This window comes from Neltuma alba, unplaced genomic scaffold (genome assembly GCF_004799145.2).
Source record: "Neltuma alba isolate B1F8T4 unplaced genomic scaffold, ASM479914v2 tig00013413_pilon, whole genome shotgun sequence".
Lineage (NCBI taxonomy): Eukaryota > Viridiplantae > Streptophyta > Magnoliopsida > Fabales > Fabaceae > Neltuma > Neltuma alba.
The window spans coordinates 14,326-39,023 of NW_021637667.1; the positions used below are offsets into that span (position 1 = coordinate 14,326).

A 24,698-nucleotide genomic window follows, 5' to 3' on the forward strand; every position below is an offset into this window, starting at 1 on the left:
AAACCAAAATTCAGGAGCGTCCAAATTCTGTTACACTCGAAGAAGAGATCAATTCGGAAGGGCCACGGTGCCTCCCAAATATTGTATAAATTGGGGGCTGGCTTTGTCTCGATTCTCTGGGACAACAATCGATAACCTCGTCAAATTTGACATCCAAGTTTACCCTGCTCATGTCCTATGGTGGAATAATGGCAAAAAGGGGAGAAAGGAGGGTGATGTGCTGATACGATCAGTCTCATCGTTCAATAATTCAATTACCTTATGAGGCCATTTTTGTAATTCTGAAGAAAACGAAGGGCCTGGCTTTCCCACTCCTTCGAGAGTCAGGGGTATTCCAGACCACGAAATTATCTCTTTGCGAAGGTGACTGGTCACGTGAGCTTACCGCCTCTGGAAAAATGTCGCGTGTCATCCTTCGACTTGAATTCCTCCGAGTTATCGGGACCCAGTCAGGCCTAATCTTATCTGTACGTGCTTCCCGATCCAATTGCCACGTCATGCAGGCCCACTCGCATTTCATTCAGCGGCTCAGATCACTCTTCTCTTTAAGACTTGTTCGCTCTTTAACGCCCCGCCATCATTAAATATCGCTTCCATCGGTTGCTTCCAGCTTTAGTCCGGAACCTGGTCACTGAGGTAGCCGACGCGCTGGATCTGCTGTAACTCGCTTGATCCTGCTTACCATGGGTCTCCTCGACCAGTTGTGGGATGATACCGTTGCCGGGCCTCGGCCGGAGAACGGTCTCGGCAAGCTCCGAAAGCACAACACCTTCAGTTATCGAGAGAGTCCCGGCAAGGGTACGAAAAACTTTTGCTATCTTCTGCCGGCGCTGGACATTAACTCTTGATTCTACCTGCCCTATTTATCAGATCAAAATCAAGAGGATTCATACTAGAACTTGACCTCTAACTGAATCAATTTAACGGCTCTCAATTTGTTGAATTTCAACTGCAGATCAAGTCCTCCTGTATTTTAACAGTTTAACTTTTAAAGAACTCCTGCCTGAACGATTTATTGTTTTATCACTTGCGGCTTTTATCAAAAGATTGGGGGTCGCAAAACAACTAGAATCTAACTAGGTCTTTTGTTCTGGCCGGAGATAAGCTTCGGAAACGCTTCAGAGTGTAGCGTACGTGTGCCTTTTGGAATAGCAATAACATGCTAACATGTAGAGTGTTTTTTCTGTCAGAATCAGACGCCGGGAGCGTGAGATCGAGCGGTGACGAGTCCTTGGAGGAGGCGACGAGAGTAACACGCAGTATCATGATCGTGAAGCCGCCGGGGTACCAGAGTGGATCGCCGCCGGTTTCGCCAGCTGGGTCTACTCCACCGGTCTCTCCGTTTTCGGGTAAGGTCGTTATTATCTTCGCCTTTTTCATCACTATCACTATTATAATGTATAACGGGATCTTGGAATGGAATGAGCTTGCGATGAAACTGAAAATTTCGGAATTGAATGGCGATGAAACTTGAAAGTTGAAACTAGCTGGCTTTTTCTGTAGCTTGTTAACGTGAACGATGCTTTAATTTAGGCGGCAATTTTGTCTTTTTGTGCTGGTGGTTATCCTTTGGTTGGGTTGGGAGATGATTGGGGTGATGAGTGATGACTAAGGAGTGTTAGGTGCGTCTAGTGAGAATGGTGATTTTTTATTCCTTTTTAATTTCCCCGATGGACAATGACCTGCTTGATGAGCATATCCATGCATAGGCTCAATTATATGCGCGTCACAATTATTTTATATCCTCCATTAGTTCAACTCGAAATGTTTGCTCATTGATATTGTGGGGTTGTGTGTGTCCATATCCCCATCAGTACAACAAGAAGCTAAGTGGGGAAAAAAGTCTAACGATGATGTGCGCTTGCTTGGTTTCAGGGGGTAGAGAGCCCTTCCGGTTTCGAAGGAGGTCGACATCGGATGCGTACGAGAAGAGAGGCCAGAACAGATCAAGCCCTTCTTCTCCTTTCGATGTCTGAGAAGTGAGCATCTCAGAAGCACGAAGATGATGTTCTGTTATGTTTTCCTTTACCGTGGATGTATCCCTTTTTGTGTTAGATGTGTGCGCGCGAGATGAAGTTGTGCGGTGGTTTGTGTGGTGTGGACTGTGGAGCGGGTGGGTTGTGAGATATGTAGGTGCATGAAGTAGGACTGAATAGAGTATATTATGTTTGTGTATATGGTCCCTCTTCATAGGTTGGTGCTGTTCTAGATTTTTCTTCTGCCTGTAAGTTTTTTGGCCTGAATATAGATAAGATTCTACCGGGTAGTTTCTGGATCACTCTCGAGTTGATGTTGTCCTTTTAATGATGGGGCTGCTGGCCGGCCCCACTCTTATAATAATGCGGGTTGTTGGGGTGTTTAGATGATTAAAAAATTATTTAGAAAAAGAGAGAGGCTAAAATGCAATTTTAATTTTGATTTTATTTTTTATATGCAGTTTTATTCTTAGTTTTTGCCTGTGATTTTACTTTTGGAGTGTAATTTTGTCCCAAATTTTTTTTGGTCGGATGCAATTTTACCTTTCATTTTTGGGGTAAAATTTTACTTAAAAAAATGATTTTAAAACTGCATCATTAAAACGTAGAGGTAAAATTATGCCTGATAAAAAAATTTTTAGACATGGAAAATCCTAAAAAAATGACTACACTTACAAAACAAATAACAATATATTTTTATAATAATTTCTGAGTTGTTATTTTAAAATTTAACAGTGATTTTTAAGATTTTTCTTTTCAGATACTATAAAAGTTTTTTTTTAATTATGATTTAATGCATCTACACATCTCCCAATTTTGCGTGCGTTGGACAAATGGAGGGTTCAAGGAATCCATGCGGTGAGACGAGCTTCGTACAACCTCTGATTAGTTTGGGAAATCTGGATTCTAGCTCCTAACGAGGTGACACTGCTACTAGGCCTGGTTATTCCTATTGTGGGTGGTGTCGTGATGAAGGGGGAAATAACAGTGGTGGAACTTGCCAATGTATTCTCGGCTAACGCCGAAGTAAAATACCTTCAAATGTTTTTAAACGCGTCTCTTCACCCATTAAGGTGGTGTTTGATAGCACGAAAAAAGTTTTCTACAAACATTTTTTTATAAATTAAAATAAATTTTTTTATATATTTATTTTTATAGTATTTGGGTAGGAACAAAATCATAGTTTTAAAAGTGTTTTTATGATACACGAAATAAACATATGCAGGAGTTTGTATCGATTTACAAAAAGTATTTTTAAAAATATTTTTGGGTTAGGCAAACACTCCCTTTATACATCATAAAATTATTCCTGAAATCATAATTTAATTTCAATCCAAATGTCTCTAGAAGAAATGTCACGTGAATGCGCATGACACCCTTGAATTAAACGAAGGCCGGCCATTGAAACAAGTAGAGTGGACAGATCAAATAAAAGAGAGCATGCAACGTGTGGCCCAAGATTTTGGAGAAAGTAGAGTGTCGCTTTTTATCAAATAATTAACTACAAGCTCAAGGTGAAAAATAAATATAGATACGTTTTTATAATTCTATTAGATACCAATAGGGGTCAAAAATGTAATATTTACAAGTTTAATTTGTAAATGATGCAGTTTGACTCGTAAATATGAAAGTTTGGCTTGCGGATATTAAATCAGTTGAATTGTGTTAAAATTAAGCTCATAAAACCTACTCGTCTTCAGGGGAAAAAAAAAAATAGAGTGAACGTGCAAAGAGTGTTATGATCATGATTACATTCAACTCTCACACTCTCGACCGCCCCCCTCGGAATCGCCCCCTCCGAAGCCTCCCTCTTATTATTTATTGGCCCTCGTCCTGATTGCGCAGGGGACATTACTCCCCGTCATGGTTTAGAAGTTACTCTCCGTTGAGGACCGGAGAGAGTAGAACAAAAGACTGTCTCCGATTTGTCCGTTCTCAAAACCTCAATGAGCAGTGAAAGGCGTGCGATTCTCTTGCTAGGCTTAAAGGATATGAATTGCGGAAGACCTTGAATAGGAGCACAGACTTCTGTTTTGTAGATGAACGTAACTTTTATATTTTATTGACATTTTGAAAATTTATGGTTTTTTTTTGCCCTTTTTTTGGTAGCATGATTTTTGTTTGTCATTAGATAGATAATAACGATAGTTCTTAAACGTCATCCTCCAAAAAAAAACAAAAAAACCGGGCCAACCCATGTCTCCAACTGGATCTGCGGTCTGTGTAGTCTGGTTTTAGTCCTCCCCGTGTTCAGCCCGTTAAATGGAGGCTCTCCCATAATTTCCCAGCATGGTTGCAGTCACACCCGAAACCCCTGGACACAGCGAACAGTATGAATTACGGGTTTCTGATTTTCCTGCTCTTTTTTCATCATCTCCTTCTTTACTCCTTCGGTGAGATTCTTCATCTGAAGACTTCTATCTTCCGCAGATCTGCAAATTTCTCAATCAATGGTGTATTCTACTGTTTCTCGTATGGGGTCGTAAACACCGAGACTGAGAATGATATTTGAAATATGAAATTTGTTGTCCCAGTAGTTGAGTGGTTGAGGATCGGGGCAAGTCTTTAAATTTGATTCTCAGTTTTATCTCCCACTTCTTCCATAAGAATTTCCTTTTATGTTATTGAGCCTGATTTATGTAGATATTTTTAGAGCGCTATTGGTCAATTAGAAAGGCAGACTCGCCTCAGCATCACACGAGCTGCCTTACAAGGTTTAGTTGCGATTCTTTTATATTGCAAAATACCGAAATATGATCTACCATTGAACAAAGCGTTTGCGTCTGAAGAAATTCTTTGCAGCCGTATCTAATTCAGAAATCAAGTTTTTCTTTGATACCGTTGAAACGTCAAAGCTATTATCCTTGCCCATGTAGATGGTTAGAATATTGCAGCCACTAGACGGTCTATCTGTGGTGAAAGATTAAGTGTCCTACGACTCCTCCTCCATTAACTACTCGTCTTTGCGCAGACTGAGGAAAAGGCTTTCTTATTGGAATTGATAAAACATGGAGATCGCTTGTAAATATTCTAAATGCTGGTTGCCATAATCTTGTCTGATATAATGAGAAAGCCCTCTCCTTTTGTTCCATCCCACATGAAGTTAGCCATGGATAAATGCTGGTTACCTTTGTCTGTGACTCTCTGCTGCTCAGCTTGACTTTTCACATTCTTTTAGCTTCAAGGACAAACTGCTTTTGGCTAGAGCATGCATATAGATTATAGTGTGGTGGTTGTAAAATTTATGAAATGATATTCTGGGTCCTGAATAACTTCTTTGTAATTCTTTGAGAAGTTCCTAATGGAACAGCATTTGTATATGAAAAGTGGTTTTACAACCCTTTTATTCTTTAAATGCAGCTAAACCAAATGGAGTATGTGTTTCTCAAGGTGGTCGTTTTCCACCCTTCACATCAGAGGGGAAGCCTCCCAAAAAAGGACCCAAAGATTTGACCCTTTGCAGGGTCTTTCGCAAAAGAACTTGCTGTGACATAGCCCAGACTTATCCCGCTCTTTTGGCTGTAAGGAAGCTTGCATCTACTGGGGAAGCCAACCAGGAGTGCTTGGGCTTGTGGGAATTATTGGAGTGTTCCATATGTGATCCTCGTGTTGGTGTTCAACCTGGACCTCCCCTTATATGTGCATCATTCTGTGACAGAATTTATGAGGCATGCTCAAATGCTTACTTCTCGATGGATGTGAAAACACAGGTATGTGGGCAACTCTCTTTCCGTCCTTCTGGTTAATTTTCTCAGGAATTTGCATTCTTTAGATGCTAGCAAAAGAGGAGGTGATCTGGGTTTATCCATATATTAAGTTGACTTTAATCTTTATCACAGTCATTTAATCCAGCTGTAGGGTGTTGTATTTTAAAAGGAGGTTATGCTTCATGAGATAGGATTAATTTATAGACTATGGTTAATAATTTATAATGGCATGTTGTTTAGTTTAAATCACCTTCATCTAGCAACTTGATGGGTCAGTGTGCGTGTTTATTTATTGTTCTAATACCAGAATCTGAAATTTCAAATATCTCCTTATATAAGCTTGACAAAATCCATTTTTTGGATTGATTTTACCTCCCAGATTGTAGCACCTTGTGGAGTAAATGACTTTGTATGTGGTAGGGCTGCTGAATGGGTCTCCAATGGTACAGATCTTTGTCTTGCTGCAGGTTTTCGAGTGAAACCGTTTGATAATGCGTATGTTAGCACCCGTGAAACATCTTGTTATGGTGATATAACCAGTTTGGACTCAGTCGCTGATTCATGGAAGGCTCCACAGTTTAGGGGGACCCATAGAGGTGACAGATTGAGGGTGTTCGAAGATTTCCCTCAATGGGTGAGGCAAATGCCTTTCAGCGAAAGAATTTCTTGGGCTATCGGAGGGATGGTTCTAACGGCAGGATTGGTGTTTGTAAGGTCAGAATACTGTTTGCTTCCTATGACTTAACATACAAACAAATAAAAAAGTATAATTCATTATACTGATATACTTTTAGGGGTCTGACACTTTCGTAATTGATTGTACTTTTTCAAGCCCATTTTATCTTTCTGGTTATTTCTCTTTACTCATAACATCTTGTTAAAGAAGTCCGTACTCCTCTCTCCGGCCCTTGGCGTGATATGTCAAGTTGTGTTTACATGACAGAATTTGGATTTTAATATTTTCATTCCATGTTTTTGTCTGTGTTGTCCGTTCATTAAGACTACTTCTATTGTTGGTATCGATTTTCTACTCAACCATACGCTGATCATGCAGCAAAAGGCAGAGTCATAACCAACGCCAAAAGCTAGCGGCTATAAGACGAACTGCAAGAAAACTGGAGGGCAGGATGATGGAGCAACGACCTTCTAGTTCTAGTGCTCAAGAAAATAGGAAGAGATTTGTAAGATGAATGTTTACTTGTATGTTTTATATCATAATTATTGTGCTATTTTGTAGGCGAATCTTGACTTCTTCTTTTTTTCAATAATCCAGAGAAAATACATGCATTATATTTTATCTCGTTGTTTATTCTCCCTGTTTGTTTTATGGCTAACCTTCTTTATAGAAGATCATATTTTTGAAACATTAACGTGAGGAAAAAGGTGATTAGATGACACTTTTATCATGTTTCTCTTTTCCTCAATCTGGTTGGGACAGTTGCAAGACTCCTGCAACCGCGCGGTGGATCACGTTTCAACCCTCCTCCTTGCTTGGTCAAATTCTTCTACTATGGTGTTTTTGACCAGCACTTCTACTATGGTGTTTAATTCCTCATGGTTTTGGGGTACAAATTTCTTATCGTTGAATGAATGATGATAGGCCAAAATAACTCACTTCATACCCAATATGAAAAATTTTGGAGGGTCATGCTCATCTTTGTATGGGATGTTTATTCTTACCTTCTAAAGTTTTACAGCTCATATTCAATTGTGATATATTTTTATTTAATACAGAATTAAAATGAAGTGAAAAAAATAAAAAATAAAAAAATGGACCGTCTTGGTTCTAATCTATAAATTGGAACCAAGCCTAATTTATCCACCTTTGCTCAGGGAAGTATGTGGAGTTGAATTTCTGCCCCTCTTTTCTTCGTTGAATACTTGAATTAGAAAAGGCAAAATAAATATATGTTAGGGGTGACTAATCTTCTATGCATTGGTTAGTCAAGGAGTTTATACTTTTGTAGTTTAAATGGGATAAACTCTAATAACAGACGGTGAGAAATGCAGACGCAGCACCCCCAGATTTGAATTGACCAGGATAGAAAAGGAATGAAAAAGAGCAAAAAGATTAGTATTATTCAGATCACTTCAATAAATATTTGATAATGTTAATTTAGTGCAACTTCCGCTCGATCTAATTTGTAATTTGTAATACATATTACATTACAAAGCTAAATTTTATATTTTTGTTGGAGTTGGAAATATGTTCTAGGAACCGAGATTTTCTCGGTTATCAGTTGCCAAGGAAACGGGAACACAATGAGCGTTGTGAAAATACATCATAGGGGTGTTTGGATAGAAACCAAACTATGGTTTCAGAAGTGCTTTTATGGATTACGAAGTAAATATGTGGAGGAGATTACCTCGTTTTGCGGAAAAGTGCTTCTGAAACTATGGTTTTGGGTTTTCCAAACACCCTTCATATCTAATATGGAACTCTGTTTGCTCGCACAAAATACGTCTAAAACTGCCAAACAAGTGACCAAATGGTGTATAATCGCACGAAGAATGCCAGAGAAGGTTTTAGTTTACAACATAGTTTTGGAGGCCATTGGATCATTGCCGTCCTTCGACTCGCAAAGCTGGGGAAGGCTATCTCTTGCCAAAATCAAAGTGACCACTTAAGAGATGTTCGATTCTACGAAAGTTCTGAGCCTGCCACATGACTAGGACTTTCCAGCTTTAGAAGGCTGCCAAAAAGGATGCGTGAGATGTCCCGTCCCACACAAGAACTACAACAGCATATTCATCATACATACATACCTTCTTGAGATTCACCTTTGACGAACCAGTTCCTCTGTCAATCGGTCTAATGATCTTGAAGGAACATACGAGAGATTCATCAATGCTCAATAATGCGCCCACGTTGTCGAACTCACCACCATAGTTTGGAGCAGAAAATATTGTGACCAACCTTCGCTTAGCAAAAAACATATACCCGTCCTCCACCACCTATAACGAGAAGTAAATATAGACTCGACATTTGTACCGTGTTAAGTGAGGTCGTAAGAAAAGAGGGGTTCACCTGATGACCTCGGCAAATGAGATCGAGGTCATTGTCATCCAAAAACCGCGTGACTGCATCAGCACCAAAATTACTTGAGATGCCTCTGTCACTCTCTGCCCAGCCCTCGATGTTAGAATCAGGATCAGACCAAAGCAGATCACAGAGGAGACCATTATCGGGAACATCAGTAGGCCTCGGAATTTGCCTTATCTGATCCAAATTTTTCAATTCTGGAGAGAGGCCGCCGTGCATGCAGAGTATTTTGTCATCAATTAGTGCAGCTACTGGCAAACAGTTGAAGCACTCAGTAAATATCTTCCACAGCCTAACATTAAACCTCCGTTTACATTCATCATAAAACCCATATATCCGATTTATCTTCGCATCCTCGTGGTTTCCTCTCAACAGGTAAATTTTGTCAGGATATCTTATTTTGTAGGCCAAAAGCAAACATATTGTCTCCAAGCTTTGCTTTCCTCTATCTACGTAATCCCCTAGGAACAAGTAGTTTGCAGCAGGAGGGTAGCCACCGTATTCAAAAAGCCTTAATAAGTCTCGGTACTGCCCATGTATATCACCTGCAAGAAAATTATAATGTTAGAAACAATGGAATATGGAGAAAAGCATTGCGAAGCAACAGCTGCAGAATTTTCAGCACTCGAATAATCTATGCATCAATATGTATAATAAGATCTTCCGTAAGCCACGCTATTTGCAATGCAGTGAAATGATTTAAGATCAAATCTGACCAAATGATTCATATAATTGTGCGATAACGTCTGTAATTCCTTTTTCCCAGATATTTTTTTTTTGACCAGCACTTTCTCCCAGACATTGAAAGCGCAGAAATACACCAAGTTTTAAAATATGACTGATAAAACAAAGGTGATAACACATTTAAGAGGCAGCCAATACTGTTTAATGGAACCTTCACACCATGCAGCAGGCAATCTCCAAGATAAAAATTAGGCAGCCTTTTAATTACAATGTTAGCGAGAGAATGAGAAGCGGACCGCCGATGTGGATAGGAGCATGAAGCTCGAGGAGAATGGGCTGAGAGAGGAAGATTTGGCGAGCGTTGACGGAGAGTTGACGGATCTCCGACTCAGAGAGCTGCACTTGTTTGCCTTCTTTGCCTTCGAGGAGCCTGCGAATGATATCATCCAGGACGGCCCTGTCCATCATGCCCTCCATTGTCAAGGTCGTCGTCATCTTGTTCTTCAATCTCCCACCTTGAGAGGCACCAAGATGAATAGCGCAATTCCAGAGACGCTGTAAAGGTCAAACAAATTGGCGCCGCAAGATGGGAAAGAAACAAGATAAATAAAGAAAATAGAGGGTATTTCACCCAAAAAAAAATAAAATAAAAGAAAATAGAGGGTCAACCGGCAGACCCAAAGAGGCAAAGAAGGTGACAAATATTATAGGAATAGGAACCGAAAGGAATGGGAGGGTAAACGGAATTGGGGGTGGCTAGAGATGTAAATATCAAGCCAACCTTGGGTGCACGTCACTCTTGGAATGTTTTTCAAATGTTTACTCCGTGGAAGGCGGTGATTGGTGCCCTATTTTTTGGCAATCTGAGTACCATGATAAAATGTTTACTTCTTGTCGTTATTCTGTTCCTTTCTTTTTTTGAAAAAAAAAATTTTGTATGTTTTCCAATTCACCCTTATGAATCAAACCACCCATCGGCGGCCGGCCCCACCCCGCATCCTCCTCCATTTTGTAGGCTACATGGATTCAAAATTCAAATACATTTTCCCCTTCATTTGTTCATAATTCTTTATTTAATATAGAAAATCGGAACTTGTATAGCTTATTAAATGTACCTTTTCTTTTCTTCTTTGATAACAATAAGAAACCTCAACTAAACCCTTCCTGGACCACTACCTAACACAGGGGTAGCGTCCTTTCTTAAAATAAATATACCTTTTCTCCTTTCCTAACCCAGCACTAAAATTCCTTCGCAGCAGAATTAATCAATCAATTCGTTAATTATTAATTAATTGAAGGACAAATATTGGCACCAAGCCCAGTCATCTGATGGGCCCTCATACAAAAATGGGGCCTTTCATATATACCAACCCTAATAAAGCGGACCAACATACTCGAAGATCAAATTGTTTTGGGAGGCCCAATAAGCCGGCGAAGATGAGGCTTAATTACAACGCGGCCTTTGGGGCGCCGGTGGCGAGAGTAGCAGATGCATCTCTGTTCAGTCGCCACCGTCTTCATCTTCCCTCAAGCTCGCACAAATTAGATCATTCGTTCTTAGACCCCCGCGATTCATATTGGACGTTTCTTATTTCATTTGGAATAACTTCTGAGAACCCCGTCCCTGCTTCCTGTTCAAGATGTTCAAAAAGTATGCTCTCTTCCTCCCCTCTCTGCGCATCTGCACAAAGTCTAGCTTGTTTTTCTTTGTTAGTTTTTCCCCTCAGTTGTTGCTTTAGTGACACCTTCAGGCACTCAGTCTCAATCGCTATGTATTTTTTGTTTTGTTTTGTTTTCAAGTCTATTTAGTTGTTGCGAGGGGAGTGTAGCAACGCGTTTTGTTTTAACACAACTGGACGGTGACTAGTGAGCGCCAGTTAACAATTCCGTTTCTGGGAGTATTATGTGGTATGCGAATCGAGGAATTTATCGGGCAGGTAGTTAGTTTGCCGGAGGACTTGAGTTACGAAACTGTGGATATTAACATAGTCCATGAGATCCCACCAACTTCGAAGGTTTCTGAAGAGACTGATATCCTGTTCTCACCCCCAAACCTAATGGATATGCTATGTCCCAATCCACGGTGCTCTGTCCCCCCCCCCCCCCCAAAAAAAATTTTTCCACCCTGATGCTCTAGTTGATGGGTATAGTCTTCTGTTTATTGTGAATAATTCTTCCATGAACTGCTACTCTGAATCTAAATATTTAGATATATAACTATTCAGGTTCTCCTCAGAAGATGTGTCTGCACAAAACCAAGTGAAGGCATCTGTTCAAAGAAAAATACGACAAAGTATTGCAGAAGAGGTGCTGTTACTGTTGGCTGCGCTCATTTTTAACCCTGGCTGCAGAAATTCTTCCACATCTGCTTTATCACGGTTTTTTTTTTTTTTTGGGGCATATAATCTAATCATCAGTTCATCGCTCCTCTGCAGTACCCAGGACTTGAGCCGGTATTAGATGACATCCTTCCAAAGAAGTCCCCTCTTATAGTTGCTAAATGGTTTGTGATAATGTTACTTTCTTTCTGTGTTTTCTTCGGTATACTTTTCCACTCATCGCTGCTTTCATGGTTAACTAATTGTTTTTTTTTTTGGGCCTTTTTTTGCAGTCAGAACCATCTGAATCTTGTTCTAGTGAACAATGTGCCTTTGTTTTTCAGCATCCGTGATGGACCATACATGCCCACGTTACGACTTCTCCATCAGTGTAATGTCTCAACTTTTTTTTTTTCAAAAACATTTTTAGCTTGTAAAATGCTATTACTTTTGGTACGTGGTACATCTTATTAGAGACGTGTTTGAACCATTGTAGAATGCATATCTCTTTCGGAAACTGGTATACTGGCCAAGCTTATATAAAAATAGCAATAGGTTGGTTTCTCCGACTATACAATTGCACACCAAAGGCTTGGAAACGAAGCAGCTTCTGACTGATGATCACCATGACTTATGTGTGAATGGTCTAGGTTGGAAGTTCAGGAGGCAGATTGACATGTGGTGACTTAGGGCCTTCTGTTCTTGTAGGATGTGTGAGTTTTCCAGGTCAACCCTTGTTAAGACTTTTGAGTCTTATTGTGTGGTAGGATAGTAGTGTTTGCATCTGCGAAGTGAACACTGGTAAGATCGCATGGTCCCATGGTCAATCAGATTCAGATGTTTGCTTCTTAGATTCCTTTGTTCTCCTTTCCAGTATTTCCTACTATTTGGATTTTGTGTGCTCTTTAGTCCTGTGATTATTCCTCAGGTCAGAGGGTCTTTATTTATTTATTTTTTTTGGGGGGGGGGGTGGGTTAACATGAGGGTCTGAGGAGTGGGACAAAATCATGGTTTCCTTACTTTTCTTCGTATAGGTTATCTATCCCCGAATTCAAATGCAGGTCATCATTAGTAAATTTTCAGAAACCATTTGACTTTTAATGCTTCAATCAAAAGCATTTATAGAGTGATGAGGGAGACTATATATGCTCACGGTCCATGGATGTATGTGTCATTATTATTTTTTATTGATTTGCAGATCCTAATATAATGAAGAAATTACAAGTTGACCGAGGTGCAATAAAATTTGTCTTGGCGGGTGCCAATATAATGTGTCCTGGGCTCACATCTCCTGGGGGTCTTCTGGATGAGGAGGTGGAAGCGGAAACCCCTGTGGTACTGTCTCAATGACACTCTAGTTTGTTTTATATTGTTATGTATGAACATTTTCTATTGGCTATTTGTTGACTTTTAGCACATTACTTGCTTGTCTGATCTTAGGCAATCATGGCTGAAGGAAAGCAGCACGCTCTTGCTATTGGCTTTACAAAAATGTCTGCAAAAGACATGTAAGAAACGTTATCCTACTTTACTTTCTTGCTCACAAAAATGTTGGATGATATAAATAAGCAGTGTTTCTTCTTCACAACTACAATCTACTACAAATGTTTTTTTTGGTTGGCTTTTCCCCTGATGTTGACATTGGTGATTATTAAGAGAAGAATTTACATATTTCTTTGTCGTTTTTCAACCAAAATTTAGTACTTTGTTGGATTATTATATAGTTAGAAAACATTGCACCAGTCTTTGTAGCCTGGTTAGTTATTTTATAACTTTCAAGATTATGATTACGATGACTGTTAGAATGTTACACAACTCTCTTGTAATTTGTGAGTGCCTAAGTGGCGCCGGGGTGGATTTGATCATGGCATGAAGCTAAAAGCTTGAAGTGGAATGTGATTTTTCCTCAGGCCAAAAACATAAAAAGGGAAATAAGGAATGTGATCTTTACTGTCAATTTTGGATGTATTAAGGTCCACGCTCTAGCATTTGGTTGTGCATCTAGAATAAAACATTCAAGATGCAAATGCAGAAATAAAGAGAAGATGTGTCTTGTTTGTAGTTTCGTTTTTCTTCCTGATTCTCGTGCTGAAGAAGTTTAATTAATTTTCAGAAAATCAATTAACAAGGGAATTGGGGTCGACAACCTGCATTATCTCAATGATGGTCTTTGGAAGGTATAATCTGATTACATACTTTAATTTTAATTATTTTAATGTTATATTTAGATTCTTTGATGAATCAATAAATACTTTTTAACATTTATTTTGGTCTGAACTTGTAAATCTGGGTTTCTTATGCATCCTCCACCTGTTCTTGTTGTGCCTGATAATATCTCTCTCTAAACTACGTTGTAGATGGAGCGGCTTGATTGAAGGTGTTTAAACTTTTAATGGCTGTTGCAATGCCAACTGTGTAACAGTGTGATTTAGTGCTCCATGTTTAAACAAGGCTGCTTTCATGTGTTTGGAGATTGATCCTGGGCTCCGAATCACGCGCACATCTGATGATTCATTTTCTTATACATGTAAAAAGTATTTTTAAAAAAACAAAACACAACAGGGAGTTCTTTGCACGGATCTCTTGTCAGATACTTGTGCTGGTCCGTGTAGCTTTGCTTGATGTTTCTTATGTGCCCTGACAAATACGAAGCTATGGTGGTTTCCTATTAAATTTTACAACTTCGTACTTGGTTAAATTGAAGCCATCTGAATCTTTTTTCCCCTTCCTTTTTTTTCATTTTAAATGTGGGGGTGGCGATTTTTTTTTTTTTGGGCCCCGGGGGGGGGTGTTCGGTAATGGGGCTTACGGTCAAATCAATTACGCATGTTATATGCGTCAAGCTTCTGAGATGCGCCATTTTGATGCATGCATCTGCGGAACTTGCCGCCAGGGGCAAGTGGCCCCGCAGATAGCAAGCCTGACTTCTTATGAGGGTCGCTTTGCTTGGAGTGGGGAAGCAACAGGAAGAAGGGAAAATTTATTGGTGGGTGATTTACTTCTTGGCTTGAACTGGGAGTATAAATTTTTGGAAAGTGGAAGCCTCACTTTCTGTGGGGCCCCAAAAATAATTCCCTAGTAAATTCTTCACGTGTTTTGTTGTTTTACTCCCAAAACACGTCTCATAATTAAGCCCCCTAAATCAAAAGCGGTGATAATTTATGTTTTTAACGTAAAAGTTGGTATTTGTTTTTTTAAAAACAATGAGTCTAACTTTCTGGGGAAACAAATGTAAACAAAGTATGATTGACCTAAATTTTCCATTTCTAAGGAATATTTGAATACTTGAAAAATTAAATTGTATATATCAGTTGGAAAACATATACCAGTTGCTTGGTTGGGAATAAATATAAAAATGAAAATTTTAAAATTTTTGAAAAATAATAAAATTCATCTTTTTTTAAATAAAAGTCAACTTTATTAAATAAAATAAAATAAAATAAAAACTACTGAGCCCCTTTACATAATAAATTAAAATTCATCTTACTCAATTCGTTGAATGTTATTCCCCCCCCCCCCACCGGGGGGTAGGAAGTTGAAGCTCGCACTTTCTTTACAACTATGCAAGTGGCTTAGTAATACTACTCCAGTCCTTAATATAAGACCTATTTAACTAATTTGATTAGATTAAGGAAGTTAGGTAAGTTAGTTAATTATAAGAAAAGTGACACATTTTTCCTAAAACACCATAATCATCTTTTTTTAATACCCTCTCTCTCTCTTTTATTTGATTATGGTTAAGGGAGTATCTATAGGGGTAATTTAGAGAAACTTAATAAATATGAGAAATTGATATTATATTTAGGACCAAAATCAACTCAAGAATTGAATCTTATAGTAAGGACCGGAGGAGTACCTCACATCATTCCTTGCTTTCTTAGACAGAGCATCGATGGCCACCACAAGATCACTGAAAAAAGAAAAATAATGCTGTGTTCCTCTATCTCAGGTCGGAGCACGCCTTGTGTCTGTCCTTCTTGATGGATGGAGACAAGGGTTTCTGAAGAGGGACAATTTGGCCATTTCATGGAAATTTCTTCATTTTCATAACGACACCGCTATTTTTAATGAAAATAATCAAACGCATCCCTACTATTTTTCACGTCGCCCCACTACATAGCGACACCGCTTACTTTGTTGCGTCCAGCCATATAGGTATGGGCTTATTATAACTGGGCCGACTTTGTGAAAGAGATGGGCCGGCCCAGATCTGCGCAAGACAAGCGAAGCCGAGCGACGCGCCACAACAAAACCCTACTTCAGCGTTCCCCCTCCCGATTTATATTTCAGCAGTCGTTGCGTCGTTCGAGCTGAGCAGAAAGGGAGCTTGTCATCACCTAAGCCGCAATGGTTCATTCTCTCGCTCGTTCGTGTTTCTTTGTGCCTTCTTCTTTCTTTGGCTTCTTCCCCTCATCTCCGATGTTTTCCTTTCTTTCTCATTTGTTATACAGGGTATCGATCTTAAGGCTGGTGGTAAGAGCAAGAAAACCAAGAGAACTGCTCCTAAGTCCAATGATATCTACCTCAAGCTCCTGGTTAAGGTCTCTGTTCGATCCCTACTCTTTTCCAGTGAAATTTTACAACGTCTTCTTGATAAATTTGTTACTGTCGACTAAGTGGGTAGTTGTACGAGTTTAAGGTGATGCTCTGATGGGTTTATTTTTTTACGATGATGATAAATGTGATCCCAGCTCATTATGAGGCCTTCGTCATGCGAAGGTCTGGGAATAGATTTATCCACATTTGTCTGAGCCTGGAATAACTCTCGCATTTTATTTCATTTTTATCACTTGATGGCATAGAAGTAACTGATTATTTTTCTCTAAAATTAGAAGCTGATTGCAACCTGGCCAGGTTTTCATTTGGTTTACAATATACTAGAAGATTTTTGGGCATTGAATAATTTTCAGTTTTCCACTGGTATATGGACCGTTGCCTCAAGAACTGAAATTCACGCGTTCATTTTCGTGCGCCTTTTTTTTGTGGCAATTTTCATACATCTTTTTATAAACCAATACGGGGACCATATCGTTGATATTAATTACTGACCATTTTATAATTTTATCTGATCATCTCTATGGTTTTCTTTTCTTTTTTTAACATTTCCAATTCTTTTTCTGATCGCAATTTTACACTTGTCAAAGATGAAAGGTTCCCGGTGATGCCTTTTTAAACCATGCTAATGCTGATATCAGATGATTTATGCTTTTAGTTTATACTGAGGGAACCATTACTCTTTCTTAGCTTTGTTTCTACCGTAAATATGTAGTTGGGTTCTAGTTGTTCATAGTTATTACTTAATGGTTTGAGGCCTGTCATTTTCCGTGTTTCATGAATACATGTGTTTTAATGCAAGTTTACGTGTTTTTTATTTATTATCTAAATTGAATTACTCTGATTAATGTTACTTGATCAGCTTTATCGCTTCCTGGTCCGGAGAACTGGTAGCAATTTCAATGCTGTGATACTTAAGCGCTTGTTCATGAGCAAGGTTAACAAGCCACCACTTTCTCTTTCAAGGTTGATAAAATTTATGAAGGGAAAGGTCAGATATCTATGTCTCATTAACTTTAATAATTTAACTAAATTGCAGTAGTTTTAATTAATTTGTGTTGTGTTGAAATTTCTTTGTGTAGGAAGATAAGGTTGCTGTGATTGTGGGTACTGTGACTGATGATATCAGGGTTTATGAAGTACCCGCATTGAAAGTTACAGCACTCAGGTTCACAGAAACAGCACGAGCCAGGATAGAAAAGGCTGGTGGTGAGTGCTTGACGTTTGATCAGCTTGCTCTCAGGGCCCCGCTGGGACAGAACACGGTATGTGGCAATTTCGCTATTTTCTGATTTGTTTGCTTTCTCTAATTTTTTGTGTTAAGCATGTCATTAGTACTGTTTTCATCTGTAATAATGAACATGTGTTTGCTTATTTTTCTTTTCTATGCGTAGAATTTGTTAGATCTCTGTAGGCTGTCACATGGGAATCCAGTAGCATTCAATTTGTTTGGTTCGTTGAGTCCTTTGTGTTATATACAAAACTGCCTAGATTTTGTTGGAAGTGCTGATTTAGTGGATATCTCAATAACTCTCTCTTAACAACTACAAATTTCTTGACCAAGGGGATAGTAGTGATTCTATTTGCACAAAATCTTGTGTTTATTTGTATTTTAATTTTAATTTACTCACTTATTTCAGAATATCGAACCCTCTTTTTTTAGATGCTATGCACCCCATCCCCCATTACACCAGCTCTCTAGATGTTCGTGTAACTGTATCGTTAGTTGATTGAACAAGTTTGGAAATTTTGATGTTTGTATGCTTTTGGACGGTAAACTTATCGTTAAGTCTGGGATGCAGGTCCTTCTTAGGGGTCCAAAGAATGCTCGTGAAGCTGTGAAGCATTTTGGTCCTGCTCCTGGTGTGCCACATAGCCACACCAAGCCTTATGTGCGATCAAAGGGAAGGAAGTTCGAGAGGGCCAGAGGAAGGAGGAACAGCAAAGGTTTTAGGGTTTGAGTTTATCTTAGTTTATTTTGGATAAGGTGATCCGTGACTCCCAAAGTTCACATTTTTGCAATATCATACGAGCTGATGACAAATTTGACTTTATTTAGTTATGGATGACGTATGAACTTTTTATGCTTTGGTCTCCTAGATTTCTTGTTCAGTGAGCGTATTTTAAAATTTTATTTCCAGTGTTTCTATGGAATTTTTTTTAGATGCCTTGGTGATGAGCTCAATTCTGGATTTGCTTGATGATAAAAGTGGAACGAACGTGGGGAGTGCAATATTTCCTGTTCCCCCTTTTTTTTGGCCTAATATATAGGAATCTCCCAATTTTACTACGTTATGGTGATACCTCTCCTAGCATTGTCATTAGATTCACAACAAAGTGGTACTTTCTAGGATCTCCTCCCTTTAAGGGTCGGACTCTCACCAAAAAGAGTAAGTTCGATCTTAGGGAGTGTCATTTTGTTGTGGTTCCAGTCGCAGTGCTAGGGGGCATCACCACAGCATAGTGAAGTTGGGAGATTTCTACTTATTGGGCTAGAAAAAAAAGCTTGCTTGTCATGCTCTCATGCCTGTAGGGACAGGCCCCAGTAAGTTAGGTGTCTTGTCCTTAGATCGTGGGCGAGTCCAACTCTTTTCTTAAAAATATTTCACCAAAAAAAAAAAAAGTGTGGAACGAACCTATAGGTGTAGGCTATCATAAATTCTGTGCTGGACTTGTGACCATTAAATTCAACACGGTGTTTACATCTCCAAACCCTGATTAATTTAGGTGCATTTTAGATACTAATCTGACAATTTTGCCTGTTTAACATCCGGAAAAAAACTACGAGGAAGTTAGGTTAGCGAGATCAATAGAATTTTTTTTCCTTGGCCTTTTTATGCGAAGGTGATATTATGTTATGGATATATTTTTTTATCATAGTATTTCTATTGTTCGGGTCCTAGAACAAATCATTGTGTTAAAAGGGTAAAGGAAAAACAAGTAAACACATGATAAATAATTATCTGTCTCGAAAAATTTTAGTTCAATATGATGCATTGATATTCTCTATTTTGATAAAATAAGTATATATTTTTCTACATAATCATCAAAGGTTATAAATGTAATATTATACCCAAGCTAGAATAACTTTATGATATATTGAGTAAAATAAATTTCAAAAAATTAATCAGGAATGTTAGCGTGTGTAGGGTGAATCTGAGTGTAGTCTTAACATCTAACCAAACCAACCTAGTTTCTTGTGAGACCTTGTAGTTGAATTGACATCATTTTAAGGCCTTTTCAAGTGCGATTTTGAGCTCAAAAGATACGATGAATGCACGAGTTATGGCAGAAAAAATGTCTAAAGAAACGTGTTCATTCGTCGAAGTAGACATGCAGTTCTTAGAGTAGGATTTTTACTTGCCATGCCTCATCCACTTCTGTAACTTTCCCATGGAGACTTGATAAGCATAACAACCACCTAACTTGATACGAAGCAACATCCTTTCAAGTTTAGTTTAGGAAAAGCCGAAAAGGCGTGGATGCCCAATATTTACCCCGGAAAAAAAATATAAAATAAGAGTTTCTCATTCTAAAAGATAAAACTGGTAATATGAGTTGAACCCACAAGTTCAATCCTCCAACCTACAAAAATGACAGGTTAGGATTAACTAAAAATCAACCAATCAATAAACAATGTTTTTCAATCCGTACTACCTAACCCACAACTTGTCGCGGGTAAGCCACCAACTTGCTTTTTTTAAAATTTTTTTTATTAATCATTGTGTATATTATTATATTATATATTTTATCTAAAAAATTAAAAAATATACCTATATCATTTATTTATTTGATGTTTTTACTCAAGTATTTAAAGAAAAGATAAAAATTTCATTATATTTTTTTATATTGTATAAGAAAAAAATTTTAAAAAAATAAAAAAATAAAAAAAAGTTGACAAGTTGGCGAGCCAACTCATCAATCTATCATAACAGGTTAAGCCAACCCGCCATTACAAGCAGTTTTTTTAGCCCGTACTACCTAACCCTAACCTGTCACGGGCTAATATGTAACCCACAGGTTGACTTATATTACCATCGTCCATCCCTACTAAAGGAAAATATTAAGCCCCACATTAGGGAACACACAAGTACGGTATAGACTTTTCCTCCTAACAGACCAATCCTTTGGGATTCAAACTAATATTCATACTAGAAAACTTTGGAGATTCTCCTACTTCTGGGATTATATAATGATTCTAGAAGATTTCCACAACCTTTCTCCTTCGTTCCCTCCTATCCCATTTCTTATCCTTTTTTTTTTATCAAGTTTCTATCATAGCCAAAGTAAGATGCCCCAATAACATAATCAAGCAAAAGCGTAGGATTTATGGATTTATTAGATTCAATTAGTTAAGTGGTTAGACGACTTTTATTAGTTGCTGCAGGTTGCTGCATAGTTACTTTATCAGAGGATTTGTGAGGACCGCCAAACCAATGAGCCGTTGAGGCTAGCCAGGATGCCTCTTTACTTCCTTCGCAGTCATGAGTCAGTTTCACCGGCCAATCTCTTCCCAGAAGCCCCTTTTTGTGCATATAGCCAATCTTCTCATGGCTCTCCAATCTTTATAATCCTGAAACGATTTGTTTGCGCCCCTACTCAGTTAAGGGAAACACAGCAGGGACAAGTGAACTGATAATGTTCCCATAATGGCACGATTTTGCTACAAATGAAGAACAAAGAAAGGCGTCTGCAAATAACAACTCGACATATATGGAAGTCAAATTGTTCAGGTAAAACAAAGAGAGACCATGTGGACTGGATCAGAACTTCTTGATGAAGTCGTAAATGTGGGTGCTAATGTCCCCTGCTGCTTCTTGATTGTTGAAGTGACCTACTCCTTCCTGAACTACCACTTCCTCCAAATTCGGCACGTCTTTCTTGAAACGACCACTCTGTATGTACTCACGTATTCCTGGCGAAGTGTATACCACGTCTAAGTCACCTGTTATGAACTTAACTGGAACTTTCACTTGCACCCCAGTCCATGCTGCTGTGAGTTCCCAGTTTCTGCAGCACAGTCATGCAACAACCTCTCAAAATATTGCTAACAATGATCAGAAAATGACGTTCCCAAAATTTACTTCCTCGACGAAAGTGTTTCTGTAGGTGACATACAGATCGAGATTTCTGTAGTAGTTCAACCCTCCAGTGAAACCAGATTTGTCAAACTTAGAGGCATAAAAACGCAGGTCTTCTTCCGAAAGCCAGGAGGGCAAGGCCTGAGTGGTATTTGCATTATGCCCAAACCCTTCTTTTGAAATGATTGGGGGACCAGTATTTCGTGTTGTGAGGACATGCTTCAGTACTTGTTGGCAACCAATTCTGGCCATCTCAGCTTCTGCCTTCCCTGGCTCCTGTCACAATTAAACCACCGCATAGTACATGTCATCTACAATCTACCATTTCAATACCAAGGACTCATGATCTTATCTTTTATCAAATAAATTATCATATGATTGAAACATGAGTGAAAATCTAAGCAATCTATGCAAATTGACGGATTAAGATAACCAAAATAAAAAAGTTAGGTTACTGACAGTAAAGAAGTGTAACCACAGTTCCCAAATCAGAGCCATCAACATTTCCTTTTATCTTTATTATTGTGATGTGATTGAAATCTTTCATTTGGACAGTGATACAATTCCTCTCTTGATATAGGCGTCACATGATAGTCGAGTTTGGAAACTATAGCACTCTTATTTACTTTAGGATAAGACGTTTTTATTTGCTTTTCCTCCGTTGATGTCTTGCTTCCCAAATTAAAAGCCCAGGTCACTCGTTTCGTGTCAGTTTTGCAAAGGAGATATGAACAGGGGACATCTTGAGGAGGTCAGTTAGTTTGATAGTACTTCCCGAAAAGGAAAGGATGGGGGAACAGGTCGAAGAAGTACTATGAACAAGAAAACCAAAACAATGATCTAGTTGGATATACAGATTTTTTGATCCTGTAGCAGGTAACGCGAATCATTTTTAGATCTGATGAAGAATAGATAGAAGTACCTGGAATCTGCAGATATAGTAATCCTCCCCATAGACGGCTCGAAAGCCATCAAGCGGCCTGACTCGGGGGTTTCTGGGCATGAGTGGCACACTGAGGCAGACATAGGCCTTGACTCTATCAGGACGAAACATGCACAGGTACCACCCTATGATGGCTCCCCAGTCGTGAGCCACGAGGAACACTTGATCCACACACAGAGAGTCGATGAGGGCGATGATGTCACCCACGATATGAAGGCAGGTGTAGCTGTTGATGGAAGCCGGGGCTTCGGTGTCGCCGTAGCCGCGGAGATCTGGAGCAACGGCTCGGTAGCCAAGTGAGCTGAGAGCCAGAATCTGGTGGCGCCAGGAGTACCACAGTTCAGGAAAGCCATGGAGGAACAACACCACCGGGCCTTCTCCTTTCTCTGCAACATGCATTTTGATGCCATTCACTTCCACTGTTCTGTGCACAATTCCTTCCATTTTGATGATCTGACTTGTTTCTGCAATGAAATGTGAGGGATTTGAGCTGAACGTGCAAGGGGCAAAAGGCTAGGGAAACCTTATAACAGCTCTCTTTCTCGAGATTGGGGAAAAAAAACCAGATATAATAAGGAAGTAGTGAGGGATGATTATAAATAACATAGATTTATATTATTATACTGCAATATAACTTACAGATAAAAAACTAGTAGTCAATACAACTCTCTTTGGTATCTGTCTCTCACGATTCTTCTCTGTTAACGTAGGCCAAACTTTTGAGATCAATTAAACATCAATAGGTTCTCATCAGGTAGTCATTTAGATCCTTCCGCACACGACCTAGTCCCTATATATACAGTTCATCGTTAGCTATAAAAACACGGGTGGCGACGAAAATTACAAAGAAATTAACAACAAACTGAAATTTCAGATGGAAGGGAGGGAGAAGGGAAGACATTATCAATAAAAGATTGTGACTCTGCAAAAATGCGGAACAACTTCAAATTATGGAAATTGAATTTAACATAAATTCAAATACTAGGTGGAAAAATTTGGACGTTAGCAGCTGCGTATTTCCAACACTATTCCTATTTGTAAGAGAATTATTCAATGACAATTTGATGGAGATATAAACACTTTCAGCGTTCAACAATCTAAGGCCATTCAATTCCTCCTGCTCAACAGCACGAACTCCTGCTACTTGGTGAGATGCAGCTTTGCTTTGAATGCCCGTTGCAGAGGTGCAAAACAAATCTTTCGGAAAAATCGATAAAGACATTAGAGAAAACCAAGAAGTCATATCAGAAACAACGGCACATGAACATGAAGCATTACATACCCTATCATTTTATGGGTTTGGACAGCAGAGGAATCAGATGAAAAATGAGCCATAAAATCAACTAAAATATTATCTGTAAGAGAGGTAGGTGGGAACAAAAGGAGTCGTACCTGAGCAGAAACTGACAGAAGCGTAGGCGAAGGTGAGATCTGCGACCTACAAGCTTGGCTGCTTCAGTGTCCCTACGAGCAAGTGGCGAAAAGAGGGTTCGCATTTAGTGTGAGGCAGGCGCGGGGGAGAGAGCGATTTAACTGAGCCTTAAGGCGATGCTCTGGCGATTCCACGTGCACGGTCGTGCATTCTTGGATCTAACTGAGTCCGCAAGCAAGACAAATCTAGGCCGTTCATTCTAGGACTCCGAAGTCAATTGAAGAACTTGTCTCTTTAGTTACCATTTAAAAAGTAGTGACTTGACAAAAAAATGTCTCTAATTGATTTCTGAATGCTGATTTACAACAACTGATCAGGTGATTTTTTTGGTTCTTAAATTTTAAAAAATTAGATATTAATAGAGGTGAGGTGATTAAAAAAAAAGTTAGATTAGATGCTGAAAAAAATTAAGATTTACAAGTTGAAACCATATCAGAAGATAACTTTTTAATCATGATTAATGAAACGAGAAAGTATGTAAGAAAAATTTTATCTATGCAAAAATATTTATAAATAATTAAGAAAAGTAGATGAAAACAAGTCATTAACATACAAATATCAAAAAAATTTGTGATTGTTAGCTTGCACACAAATAAAACATTTTTGTCTATGTATTCTTCTGATTGCACTACAAAAAAACTCTTATATTTAGGATTATTTATATTATATTCAGGACCGGATAAATACCATATACTATTCTTAATATAAGATTTAAATTAATATGTTTTCTTTAATTTAAATCAAAATTCTTACACCTCGTTTTTAATACTGCATTTTAAACGAGGCCTCGATTCTATGCCAAGGCGTCATGCGCGGGCAAAGTAAAGGCAGAGCCGCACAATCTTGCAACCTCGTTCTTCTTGTTTTTTTTTTTGGCCAAAACTTGCAACCTTATTCAGAATGCTATAGATGATGCTTGTTTCTTTTTCCAAACTAGGTCCACGTTCAATGAGAATATCC

The 24,698-nt window shown here is 38.7% G+C and overlaps 6 protein-coding genes and 2 non-coding genes across 11 annotated transcripts; 6 read left to right on the forward strand and 2 right to left on the reverse strand.

Annotated features, from left to right (window-relative positions):
* The first annotated feature begins 597 nt into the window (after positions 1-597).
* On the forward strand, positions 598-3,095 carry LOC114737179 (dormancy-associated protein homolog 3). 3 transcript variants are annotated; one of them, XM_028925093.1, is made up of 3 exons: positions 598-798; positions 1,191-1,349; positions 2,791-3,095. In XM_028925093.1, exons 1-3 carry the CDS (start codon positions 684-686, stop codon positions 2,859-2,861), a joined length of 345 nt encoding a protein of 114 aa, XP_028780926.1. In that variant the 5' UTR covers positions 598-683; the 3' UTR covers positions 2,862-3,095. The 3 variants fall into 3 exon arrangements, with proteins under 3 accessions (XP_028780926.1, XP_028780924.1, XP_028780925.1); XM_028925091.1 differs by lacking the exon at positions 2,791-3,095 and adding an exon at positions 1,876-2,278 and having other exon boundaries at positions 1,191-1,354; XM_028925092.1 differs by lacking the exon at positions 2,791-3,095 and adding an exon at positions 1,876-2,278 and having other exon boundaries at positions 600-798.
* Positions 3,096-4,140: 1,045 nt separating this feature from the next.
* On the forward strand, positions 4,141-6,992 carry LOC114737178 (uncharacterized). The gene is made up of 4 exons (XM_028925090.1): positions 4,141-4,369; positions 5,337-5,686; positions 6,063-6,397; positions 6,738-6,992. Exons 1-4 carry the CDS (start codon positions 4,309-4,311, stop codon positions 6,871-6,873), a joined length of 882 nt encoding a protein of 293 aa, XP_028780923.1. The 5' UTR covers positions 4,141-4,308; the 3' UTR covers positions 6,874-6,992.
* Positions 6,993-8,097: 1,105 nt separating this feature from the next.
* Positions 8,098-9,975, reverse strand: LOC114737181 (serine/threonine-protein phosphatase PP1). Its single transcript, XM_028925094.1, has 4 exons — positions 9,707-9,975; positions 8,712-9,271; positions 8,450-8,638; positions 8,098-8,376 (listed from the first exon to the last, which is right to left on the reverse strand). The coding sequence occupies exons 1-4, from the start codon at positions 9,903-9,905 to the stop codon at positions 8,353-8,355; spliced, it is 972 nt and encodes a 323-aa protein (XP_028780927.1). The 5' UTR covers positions 9,906-9,975; the 3' UTR covers positions 8,098-8,352.
* A 908-nt stretch (positions 9,976-10,883) lies between these two features.
* LOC114737183 (malignant T-cell-amplified sequence 1 homolog) lies at positions 10,884-14,452 on the forward strand. The gene is made up of 8 exons (XM_028925096.1): positions 10,884-11,061; positions 11,636-11,717; positions 11,846-11,913; positions 12,022-12,119; positions 12,927-13,063; positions 13,169-13,236; positions 13,842-13,905; positions 14,086-14,452. The coding sequence occupies exons 1-8, from the start codon at positions 11,051-11,053 to the stop codon at positions 14,101-14,103; spliced, it is 546 nt and encodes a 181-aa protein (XP_028780929.1). The 5' UTR covers positions 10,884-11,050; the 3' UTR covers positions 14,104-14,452.
* Positions 14,453-16,004: 1,552 nt separating this feature from the next.
* Positions 16,005-18,450, forward strand: LOC114737182 (60S ribosomal protein L18-3). Its single transcript, XM_028925095.1, has 5 exons — positions 16,005-16,078; positions 16,180-16,269; positions 17,145-17,273; positions 17,365-17,547; positions 18,085-18,450. Exons 1-5 carry the CDS (start codon positions 16,076-16,078, stop codon positions 18,241-18,243), a joined length of 564 nt encoding a protein of 187 aa, XP_028780928.1. The 5' UTR covers positions 16,005-16,075; the 3' UTR covers positions 18,244-18,450.
* On the forward strand, positions 16,391-16,487 carry LOC114737184 (small nucleolar RNA snoR69Y). The gene has a single exon (XR_003739399.1). It is a non-coding gene; the product is annotated as a small nucleolar RNA snoR69Y (small nucleolar RNA).
* On the forward strand, positions 16,880-16,957 carry LOC114737185 (small nucleolar RNA snoR53Y). Its single transcript, XR_003739400.1, has one exon. It is a non-coding gene; the product is annotated as a small nucleolar RNA snoR53Y (small nucleolar RNA).
* Positions 18,451-20,806: 2,356 nt separating the features above from the next.
* Positions 20,807-23,793, reverse strand: LOC114737177 (epoxide hydrolase A-like). 2 transcript variants are annotated; one of them, XM_028925088.1, is made up of 5 exons: positions 23,699-23,780; positions 22,956-23,089; positions 22,286-22,770; positions 21,401-21,639; positions 20,807-21,292 (listed from the first exon to the last, which is right to left on the reverse strand). In XM_028925088.1, exons 3-5 carry the CDS (start codon positions 22,748-22,750, stop codon positions 21,046-21,048), a joined length of 951 nt encoding a protein of 316 aa, XP_028780921.1. In that variant the 5' UTR covers positions 22,751-22,770; positions 22,956-23,089; positions 23,699-23,780; the 3' UTR covers positions 20,807-21,045. The 2 variants fall into 2 exon arrangements, with proteins under 2 accessions (XP_028780921.1, XP_028780922.1); XM_028925089.1 differs by lacking the exon at positions 22,956-23,089 and having other exon boundaries at positions 23,699-23,793.
* Positions 23,794-24,698: the final 905 nt, after the last annotated feature.

Bases quoted from the DNA above. Each gene is read 5' to 3' on its own strand.
- LOC114737178 (XM_028925090.1), top strand. From the start codon at position 4,309: ATGAATTACGGGTTTCTGATTTTCCTGCTCTTTTTTCATCATCTCCTT. The intron at 5,687-6,062 runs GTATGTGGGCAA...TTTACCTCCCAG, and splicing joins CGATGGATGTGAAAACACAG to ATTGTAGCACCTTGTGGAGT. The intron at 6,398-6,737 runs GTCAGAATACTG...CTGATCATGCAG, and splicing joins GCAGGATTGGTGTTTGTAAG to CAAAAGGCAGAGTCATAACC.
- LOC114737177 (XM_028925089.1), bottom strand. From the start codon at position 22,750: ATGGAAGGAATTGTGCACAGAACAGTGGAAGTGAATGGCATCAAAATG. The intron at 21,640-22,285 runs GTACTTCTATCT...TAATTGTGACAG, and splicing joins ACTATATCTGCAGATTCCAG to GAGCCAGGGAAGGCAGAAGC. The intron at 21,293-21,400 runs GTATGTCACCTA...ACTGTGCTGCAG, and splicing joins TACTACAGAAATCTCGATCT to AAACTGGGAACTCACAGCAG.
- LOC114737182 (XM_028925095.1), top strand. The intron at 16,270-17,144 runs GTCTCTGTTCGA...TTACTTGATCAG, and splicing joins ACCTCAAGCTCCTGGTTAAG to CTTTATCGCTTCCTGGTCCG. The intron at 17,548-18,084 runs GTATGTGGCAAT...TCTGGGATGCAG, and splicing joins CCCCGCTGGGACAGAACACG to GTCCTTCTTAGGGGTCCAAA.
- LOC114737181 (XM_028925094.1), bottom strand. From the start codon at position 9,905: ATGACGACGACCTTGACAATGGAGGGCATGATGGACAGGGCCGTCCTG. The intron at 8,639-8,711 runs GTGAACCCCTCT...TTCTCGTTATAG, and splicing joins TCATTTGCCGAGGTCATCAG to GTGGTGGAGGACGGGTATAT. The intron at 8,377-8,449 runs GTATGTATGTAT...CCTTTTTGGCAG, and splicing joins CAAAGGTGAATCTCAAGAAG to CCTTCTAAAGCTGGAAAGTC.
- LOC114737179 (XM_028925091.1), top strand. From the start codon at position 684: ATGGGTCTCCTCGACCAGTTGTGGGATGATACCGTTGCCGGGCCTCGG. The intron at 799-1,190 runs GTACGAAAAACT...TTTTTCTGTCAG, and splicing joins TCGAGAGAGTCCCGGCAAGG to AATCAGACGCCGGGAGCGTG. The intron at 1,355-1,875 runs GTCGTTATTATC...GCTTGGTTTCAG, and splicing joins TCTCTCCGTTTTCGGGTAAG to GGGGTAGAGAGCCCTTCCGG.
- LOC114737183 (XM_028925096.1), top strand. The intron at 13,064-13,168 runs GTACTGTCTCAA...GTCTGATCTTAG, and splicing joins TGGAAGCGGAAACCCCTGTG to GCAATCATGGCTGAAGGAAA. The intron at 13,237-13,841 runs GTAAGAAACGTT...ATTAATTTTCAG, and splicing joins AAAATGTCTGCAAAAGACAT to AAAATCAATTAACAAGGGAA.